We start from the raw sequence: 10408 nt of genomic DNA, 5'->3' as shown, positions 1-10408 counted from the left end.
TCAGAAAATGACTTCATTTCAGATCACCACGCGTCGATTATGAATCATTTCTTGTAAATGCTGTTTGAACCGCAGTACTTGTGGCAGTAGTATTCAGTCCAGTGTTTCTTGTAGTTAATTTGTCTCATAGTTATCAATTGTATATACATTTGTTGCATTATAATTTGGATATGGTTCTGGAAACCAGGGGAGCTGAAAAGGTGCTCATTGGTCCTGAACTGACTCCAGGTTGGAATACTTGGAAACAATATATGGGAAGTTCAATACTGAGCCTTTGTGGTGGTCTCGATCACAACTGTTCCTGAGACAAGTCAGTCCTTAGTATTCTATTCGCTGCTGTTGACAAACCAGCGACACTGCCTCATTGCCAGGACGAGAGAGTCAAACTGGACAAGAAAGGCATTTGAGATGCTTTCAATTTAGATCTTGTTAACCCTTCAAGGCAAATCAGTAACTTATAGGATAGTTCAAACCGGCCAAAAAGCAGGGATCAAGCCAGACGATGCATAACTTGTTGGAGCCAGTACTAAGAAATACACACTACCATTCCTCCACTGCCCCTCCTTCATCCAAAATCACCACCACCACCAACCCACCCCCAAGTCTAACCCACTGAGTGATGTTGAAATTATTTTTCCCCCAAACAGAGTCCTGATTCCTGTACCTCTTGGTGCAAAAATGTTCCCCAACCAGCTTCCCTCTCTCTCTCTCTCTCCCTCTCTTTCTCTCCCTCTCTCTCTCTCTCTCTCTCTCTCTCTCAATCTCCCTTTCCAACACACACTCACACAGTCAAGCGGGAAAACATGCATCATAACATATATTAGAACATCATTCAGATTGTGGGAATGAGCGTCATCGATCTCTGTGCTGTCTCTTGTCCAGCGCTTTCACCTTGGAAACTCAGTATTGAACAGGTGCAGCCTGAAAAACATATGTGCATCTTGATGATGCTTTCTGAGTATCTGGGCCTAAACTGGTTCAGGTTGTCGCCCAACATTCTGTTTGTCTTCTAAGGAGCTATATCATGCCATAGTCTGTGCTGCTGTGGCATCTCAGTGATGAACAACCTTCTTTTGTGGCAGAACACTTTTCTTCCGAGATTTCCATCACATGCTGCAAATGTTCTTGGATTTGTACACTAAAGGCCTGCACATAGTCGTGAGTTAAAGGAAGAGTCGTACTGGGATGATTCTCCTTAATAAGGAAAGGGTTCATGGGCCGAATTACAAAATGGTAGAGATTTATTTTATTTACGTAACAATTGGAAATTTGATGTATTTGGCAAATCTTTGATATCAGTAGAAATACTGCCGCCAGTTGCCTGTACTTGATACAAGGAACTGATCCAAGACTGACTTTAAATAAATGGCTGTTAACTGTTGCAATTTCTGGATTCGCAAACATTCCACGGAAAGCCTTCGACATGCTTCACATTGTCCACAATAACTCAGAGATACACTAAATCTTTAAATAACCATTGCCCCTTGCCCATGTCCATAGGAGGTGAGCATATGCCAGGTGTGATAGGCTGTGTAAGGGTGATAGGATATTTTGATCACCCTACACACAGCCCAGTCACAAGGATCGTTGCCTGTAGGTGCAGGTTGAGATTCGCACCAGAGTGGTTGCAATGAGCATCACTATCAGGATTCCCATGGACCAAGTATTTGAAAGCAGCTGTTACACCACATCATGGCGTCAATGCATTTACTCTCCTCACCTCAAGTAGAGTGACGGTGGGGTAGTAGAAAATATTCAGGAAGAAGAAAATGATGTAGTTGGAAGCAGTAGGCCAGAGGCTGTCACATTGAACTGCTTGAAAACTTTCCAGAATTATCTCGATTGGGAAAGCTGTGAGGACAAATACGGGCAAATATCTTCAGAGCGAAATGAATCCTGAGACAATTCTTATTTTTCCTGTTGAATTATTAATGTATTTTCAGTTTCATAGTCAATCCCTTTGTTAAGCTGCACAGAAACATATGCAGATTCTTCCAAACTTTTAATAGGAAGAGAAATAAAGAAAACAATTGTTTCATTGTTTGTTCCTCTCAATTATAGAATTTAGAGAAGAATCTGTGGAACACTTGTCAAAAATTTGAGGAAATACATAAGGAAGGAAATGCTCCCATTGGGATTGTGCTCGTCGTAAAAGGACAGATCTACTCCAATGCTCCAATTCCACCTTCCTGTCTGTTCTATTGCAAGTTCACATCGTCACTGTTCAAATACCATTTAGAATTCCTTTACATTTTGATATTGAAATGATGAACAAGGCTGAAACTGATAGATTTTTAACAATAGAGGAATTAGGGGATATGGGGATAGGGCAGGTTATTACAGTTAAGTCTGAAGATCAACCATGATCTTATCAAATGGCGGGGCAGGCTCGTGGGGCCGAATGGCCTAATCCTTCTCCTAATTGTTATGTTCTTATGTTCTCGGTATAAAATTCGACTGAGCTTTTATATTTCACGGTGATTTTCCTGGATGTTTTATATGCTTGTGTCGCCTTTCACTGCATCATTCTTTAAAAAATTAATAAATTTGAAAGATTGTATTTGCTTATCTTCCCTTTCTCTTTTACCGTCTCTTTTTCGAGAGCAGCCACAATGTTTGAAGCGGATCCTCATCACTGTAACGTCAATCACAGGCGTCATCTTTAGTGATCTTTGTGAATCTCCCAAAAATCCTCTCAGCTGCTCGTATATCCTCTGTTTAATTAAATGCCCAGAACCGCAATCTGTACTCTACCCAGAATCCTACTAACTTCATACTTAATTGACATTCATATTCATATTTAATTGACCTTTTGAAATATGGTCTATCGACCTATGATCCAAATATTCCACACTGCCCTGAAACAGAAGGTTTTCCTGCTGATTTAATCAACAAGTGCAATTCCAATTGAGCTAAAAGATCTGTAATTTTAAGCAATTGCCCATGTTGCTCCTGACTGTGACCCACACTGCTATTATGCTATCATCAATAATTCTACAAATAGTAACATGTCGATTTGAAAACCGTTCATATTATAGTAAAGCAGTGGAGTATCCGGCAAAACCGTCTGTGTAAATCAACTAAAGTAACTCAGGATTAAGTGTAACAGGATTCTTCCAGAGCGATATTGAGTGTGTTGGCCTGGGTGAGCGTGAGTGGTTTGTGAGTGTATGTGGGCATTGATGGATGCGAGGGAATCTGGGTTTTTGTGGGTGTGTGCGAATGTGTATGGTCCTTGTTGAGTGTGAGTGCACGTGAGTATGTGTGTCTGTGTGTGTGTTTGTGTGTGCCTGTATGCAGTTGTGTGTGAACCTGGGATCTGAGTGTGTTTGAGTATGTACGGATTTCGGTGACAGTGTGTGGGCCTGCATGGAATTGCTTATGTGACAGTGTGTGTGAGCCTGCATGGAATTCAGTCTGTATAATTGTGTGGGAGCCTTGGTGGATGTGAATGTGTAGGTGTGGGATGCTGGATGTGTGCGTGTAAGTAAGTGTGAGTCGGCCTGGTTGCGTGTGAGTTTGTATGGAACTGGATGGAATCCTATTTGTGTGAGTGTCTCGGCCTTAATGGATGTAAGTGTGAGTATGTGTTGGCCCCTGTAATTGTGTGTGCGGGAATGTGTGAGTACTTGTTTGGGTGCGAGTATGTGCGAGTTTGTGTGATCCGAGGTGGATGTATGAGTGTGTGAGCCTGGGTGGATGTGAGATTGTGTGTCTGTGTTTGTGTGAGTCTCTGTGTTTGTGAACCTGGGTGGACATGTGAATGATTGTGGGTGTCGGTCGACATGATTGTGTGTGTGAGGGTGTGTGGATGTGAGTGTGAATCAATGCGTTAACTTACAATGTAAAAGTACGGCTAAGCGTGTGTTTAAGTGAACATTTTCCAGTACCCGGAACAGTTCTGTGTAAGAAGTATTTACTCTAAAGGAAATGTAGTATAAAAGGTCGCTGCTTTCAGCAGAGATGCTGTTGCATGCGGATTGCGATGCTATTCGGTGGAAACAAAGGATCATGGAAAGGAACAGGTGTAGCTGACTTGTGCAATTCTAAATGAAACTGCAAATAAAATCTAGTCCTAGATTGGGTGGTAGCAATTAATGTAGATTAATTTGGGAGCATTAGCGCCTTTTTTTGATCAACCCTGTTTCTGACACGTGTTAACCCATCAAACTGCTTAATAGCACACATACCAATCTGATAGTTCCATTAAATTGATGTTCAAATCGCCTCAAAGAAAGATTGTATCTCTCCTTATTATAGAAGTTGTCGGTGTAATAAGTTGTAAATCATGCCCGCTGTAGCTGACTCATCAGTGCAACTGTAATCTCTATATGAGTTACTTTGTCATGAAACCAAACAGTCAATGCAATGTTAAGGAGGTGCATGCCTAAACGATAAAGAAAAATGGTATTGAGAGACACTCATTGACAGGCATTGACGCTGTCCTTCAGGACAAGGGAAATGTTTACAACACTCGATTTTCCACTAGATTTATTAACCTTTCTGGTCAGGGTCTTCAGTGGGAATGTTTAGGCCTATTAGATCCAAAATACTATTGTATTGCAGCCCGTGAGGTTTATGTCGTTATCAATAACAATGATAAGTATCACTGTGTTTGGTTCAGTGTCTCTCACACCAGCAGGACGTCCCCATGATTTTCACAGTATGACCTGTGAAGAGGTGTATGGGCCAACGTCGCAGCAGGAATTTGGGCTTTATGGTCTCCAATTGAGGTGCTGCCCTGGTCAGATTGTCCAGCTCAGCACAGGCAGGAGATAAAGCTCTGTCGATGTATAAAACAGATTGCGCTCTCACATTTGCTATAAATACTGTAACACAGAGCTGCATGTTACTATATTGGAATAGTCATGTGTCTGATGCTGTGTCTTGGTGAGGGGCTGATCAATATGGGAAGGAAAAAGCTGCTGTTCACTGGAGCGAAGAACCATCTCAAGCGGAACTATCATCGCCTTTAGTGTTCTCAGCACAGCTGCAACTGAAGTTTGACATTAAATTCAACAGTTTTTGTTTAATGCTGATTTACTGGGAATCAGAATAATTTGGAAAGCAACGGCAAGGCACAATTGACACAAAGGGAACAGGAAAGAGGAAACAAACAGATCATTGAATTTGTAATATTTTTATTGATGCTTCTGGCAAACAACAGACAGAATGTGGAGATAATATGAAACCGGAGCAGAATCAAAAATTCAGCTTCAGATTAAAATGAGAGGACAAATTATCTCAGCCACTAACTTTCTGTTTCTTTACACGAAAAAATGGGAAACAGCAAATAGAGAATATCAGAGAGGCGTAACAGTAACAACTTCAGTTATTGTTACCTAAAGGCACATTGTAAAATAAACTAACAATAACAAAAGCCACTAATATTCAAGTAGTTGCACAATACAATGTTTAATTTAAGTGATTTGCACAATGAGTGAAAAAAGGCAGCGCGTAATCTTTCACACGACGCTGTTGTTAAGCACAAACGGACGGGACACATCGTTGAAGCTGATCTTAATGAATTCATTTTACCTGGAAAATAAAAATAAAGATGTCATGATATTCAAGCTTGTGTTTATAAGTGTATATCAATCCAAACAGGTAAACACACACAAACATACCAACATACGCCTAATAATAATCCCTCCCAAAAACAAACAAAAAAAAAAATTGGTCATTTTGAATCCATGACTGTTTGTGTGACATTGTTGTGCGCAATCGGCTGCCGCGTTGGCCCACAAATATACACTCAATTCACATTACAGTATGTTCTGTGAAGCGCTTGGTGACGTCCTCCCGAAGTGCAAAGAGCTATATCAAATGCAAGGAGTATTATTATTATCATTGTTATGCACACACACGGATACACAAGGGTCCAACTGATTCTGTGTGAATTTGTATTTGTCTGCTGGGGCCTGACACAGACAGTAATCCTTGCACCTTGCCTGTGTCTATAGCAGGTGAGCATATGCCAGGTGTGATAGGGTGTGCAAGGGCGATGAGATATTAGGATCACCCTATACACAGCCCATTTACAAGAATCTTGGCCTGTAGGTAGAGTTTGAGTTTGCCAACAGAGTGGTTGCAATGAGCTTCACTATTAGCCTTTCCATGCACCGAATATTCAACAGCAGCTGTTGCACGACATCGTGGCCTCAATGCATTTACTCTCCTCACCTTAAAAAGAGTTACGATAGCGCTGTAGAAAATGTTAAAAAAGAAGAAGATGATGAAGGTGGAAGCAGTAGGCCAGAGGTTGTCACACTGAACTTCTTGAAATCCTTCCAGCATCATCTCGTTTGGCAAATCTGTGAGGTTATAAAGAGGGAAAAATCTTCAGAGCGCATTGACAACTCAGACATTTCTTGTTTTTCGTGTTATATTATTAACGTATGTAGAGATTCCGAGATATTTAAGGGCTCTCTCCGTCTATTAAACAACACTGAACTTCATACCATTTCTTCCAAACTTTTAATTCAAAGGCAAATGAAGAAAAACATTATTTTATAGTATATTCCTCTCAATATAGATTCCGCGGAAGAATTTGAGGAACACTTTGGGAAAGCTCAATTTGAGGAAATGCAGAAAGAAGGAAGTTCTCCCATTGAGACTCTGTTGGTAGTGAAAGGACAGATCTAATCCAATCCTTCAATTCCACCTTTCTTTCTGCCCTATTGCAAGTTCACATAGTCTCTGTTCAAATATATTTGAAATTCCTTTACATTATAATGCTGTGGTGAAGATTTCTCTATTCTAAACAATTCTCGATATAAAAATCGACTTTGCCATTATATTTTACAGTGAATTTCCTGGACCACTTATACCCATTTTTATGGATACAATCGCCTTTCGCTGTATCAGCCTTTCAAAACTTAAATACATTTGAAAACTTGTATTTGCTGATCTTCCCTTTCTGATTTACCTGCTCTTTCCTTTCGAGAGCAGCCGCGCTATGTGAAGCTATTCCTCAACACAGTAACGTCAGTCACAGGTACCATCTCTATTGACCTTTGTGAATCTTCCCAAAACCCTCTCAGGAGTTCTTATTTCCTTTGTTTAATAAAATGCCCAGAACCGCACACTGTACACCACCCATAATCCTGGTAAATTTATGTTTAATGAACAGTCGATTGCCCAACAAAAAACACAGGGTCCATTTTTACTGCATTTGATATGCGCTCCCATTGACTATTACTCCAGGTTTTCCACTCGTCACTTATAACAGAAGCAGTTACTGATATTGAACTGCAATTCCACTTTTCGGCCAACTCTGCTAAGGGGTCTGCAATCTTACACAATTGCCAAAGTTATTCCTGACGGTGTCTAACAACGCTATTAGACCATCATCTCTTTTATCATGGATAGCCATGTCGATTTCACAATCGTTAATATTATTGTAGGAACCGGCACGAACGTCTCTGTAAATTAACTAAAGTAAATGAGGATTAAATTTAAAAAGGTTCACCCATAGCGCTATTGATTTTGTATTGGCTTGGGAGAGTGTGCGTCTGTGTGTGTGGTCATTCGTGGATGTGTATATATGTGTATATGTGCGTGTTCCTGCATGTATGTATTTGTGTGGCGACATGGGTTGATGTAAGCGTGTATGAGTGTCTGCCTTGATGGATGTAAATGTGTCAAGTTGTCTGTGTAATTAATTGTAAATATGGGTATGTGAGTGTGTTTAAGTGTGCGTGGGCCTGGGTGAGTGTGAGCTGATGGGGGCCTGGATGGAAGTGGGTGTGTGTGAGTATCTGTGGGCCTTAATGGAAATCAGTGTGAATGTGTCGGCCCAGTAAGTGTGTGTGCGGAAATGTGTAGTGGATTGTTTGGATGTGGATATATGTGCGTTTGTGTGAGCCAGGGTGGATGTGTGAGTGTGTGTGAGTGTGTGTGGGACTGGGTGGACGTGAGTTTGCGTCTGCAAGTGTCTGCATGTGTGGATCTGCGGGGATGTGTGAGTGTATGTGTGTGTGGGCCCTGGGAGGATGTGAGTTTGTGTGTCTGTGTCTCTGTGTGTGTATATGTGTGTGTTTGTGAACATGGGTGGACACGTGAGTGTGTGTGGGCCTGGATGGATATGATGTTGTGTGTGAGTATGTGTGGATGTGAGTTTGAATGATTGCATTTGGTTACAATGTCCATGTATGGCTAAGCTTATGTTTAAATGAACATTTTCCTGTATTCGGATCAGTTTCAATGTGAGAAGTATATACTTTTAATGGAAATGTAGCAATAAAAAGCCGGAGTTTACATCTGCGATGTTGTTACATGTGGAATGCGATGCTATTCAGTGGGAAAGAAAATATGTTGGAAAGGAACAGGTGTAGCTTCACTGTTAGATTCTGAATCAAACTGCAAAGAAAATCCAGTCTGAGTTGGGCTGTAGCAAGTTAAGTAGAATAATTTGGGACTATTAACTTTTTTTGGGTCACACGGGTGCATGACAAGTGGAAACCCATCAACATGATTAAGAGTATACAAACCAACCTCACTATCCTATTAACTTGATGCTAACATCGCATCAACAAATGGATCTACTTGTCCTTGCTATGGAAGTTGACAGTGAAATTAATTGCAAATCATCCTCTCTGTACCTGACACATCAATGCAGCTATAATCTTTATTTGTGTTACTTGTTCATGCAAACAAACAGTCAATGCAATGGGAGGGAGGGGGGTGCATAAGAAAACAAGCAACATGGTACTGAGGGACACTCACTGAAAGGCACTCACGGTGTCCAACAGGACAAGGGAATATTTACAAACACGGTTTACCGCTGAATTTATTAACGGATCTGGTCAGAGTCTTCGATGGGTAAGTTTCATGTCCGACCACACAGGCGTAGGAGTTTCCTCTGTCCCAGTCTCCGGCTGAGATGGACAACATGCTGTACATGGAGTAGTTGCGCTCTGCACTGTCTGGCATCACATCAGTGTTCTTGTAGTTACTGTAATCAATCACCTGGTCATTCTCAGTCCACTGCACAAAGATGTCTTTGGGAGCGAAGTCCTTCACCAGGCAGGTGAGGGTGACAGACTGCTGAGCAGACAATTCTTCTGCCGACGGGAGGAGGAGATACACTGAAGGTTGTTTCACGTGCTCCACTGTTGGAAGAACACAATAGAATCAATAGACTGAAAGGGCTCCATCAGAGAAAACTTTAAAGCATAACAGACTGCAGAATAAGCTGAGATTGATGTGTTTTTCTGTTCAGACTGCGTTCAGCTGTTTGTAATTGCTGGTGCGAATGGGAACACGGATGTTGATTGAAATCTCTCGAAAGCAATTTATTATTTGCACCCAGTGGTTTTCCTATATTCTGGAATTATAATAAACACGTACATTATTTTTCACTCCTCACCTGTCTTCTTAAAAGTCTTCTCTCTGATGGGAGATGGTATATCATCATGGCTGGCTATACAGAAGTATTCTTTACCACTGTTCCAGTCTGATACAGAAATGTTTAATTTACTGATCACTTTCTGAGGTTCAGTGGCAGAAGTTTTCCCATATGCAGACTGCAAATGTGTATTTCCTTGTGTCCAAGTCACGTTGACGTGAAGTGGTGCATTAACCACTACACATGTTAGCGTTACAGAGGAATCCATCAAAACCTGTCGCTGTGCAGGTGGCAGGAAATAGATCTTCACACCTCCAGATGGATCCTCGCATTCTAGAAAAGTAAAAGAAACTTAGAAAGACAAAGAACAGTCCATTTCCAGAATTTCATATTGGGTCAAGTTAAGCAATGACCGCCCATGATGATTCTTACATTCTGGCTCATCTGACCACAGATTATTGTTTCCTAATACAATTATCAATCGTTGATGGAAAAGTTTATTGGAAAGTTGAGCTTTCAAGCTGCCTGAAGCATTGCGTGATATTTGGCCTATTGATTTCCAATTCCCTCCGACGGACAACCGCTCATGATGTAACACATATGATGGATGAGCTGTGACCTGTGTTTATATGTCTATCGCCCTGGTTGATACAAATTGTGATCAGAAAGTTTCAGTGGGAGTAGATGTTGAGGAAGCGGTGGAATATGGACATAACAGCCACAATCCCGTGGACTGTGAGTGATGTCCTGAGCTCCTCGATGAGCAGCAGAATCAGAAGCATGGCCTTTGTTGCTTACCCAATGAATACTGGCGTGAGAATTTGAGGCCCGATTTCCTCATGCCCGTAAAGATCAATAAAACTGGAATAAGCTCGCTTGTGTGTTGTTCCCATTGAAATATCCAAATGGGGCTGAAAGCAATGTATCAATAGAGCTCTCACCAGGACATTTGAAAGGAAAATGAGAGTGACGTTCTCCATGTGTACAAAAGGGAGTTGCTCGTATACTCGCCCCGCTCCTCGGCGGGCTCGACATCCTCCGAGGCACCCCATCTGTGTC

General features: G+C 41.4%; 1 gene segment (V, D, J or C); it reads right to left on the bottom strand.

Moving 5' to 3' along the window:
- Window positions 1-5529: 5529 nt before the first annotated feature.
- LOC103172604 lies at window positions 5530-10190 on the bottom strand. The segment is given in 5 exon segments: window positions 5530-5538; window positions 6184-6314; window positions 8784-9113; window positions 9371-9682; window positions 10148-10190. Coding segments are annotated over 5 exon segments (825 nt in total).
- Between the last annotated feature and the right edge of the window lie 218 nt (window positions 10191-10408).

Source organism: Callorhinchus milii, unplaced genomic scaffold, assembly GCF_018977255.1.
Source record: "Callorhinchus milii isolate IMCB2004 unplaced genomic scaffold, IMCB_Cmil_1.0 Scaffold102, whole genome shotgun sequence".
NCBI classification, from domain to species: Eukaryota; Metazoa; Chordata; class Chondrichthyes; order Chimaeriformes; family Callorhinchidae; genus Callorhinchus; species Callorhinchus milii.
The sequence above is the reverse complement of the archived record's forward strand: the minus strand, read 5'-3'. Positions and strand labels throughout refer to the sequence as shown.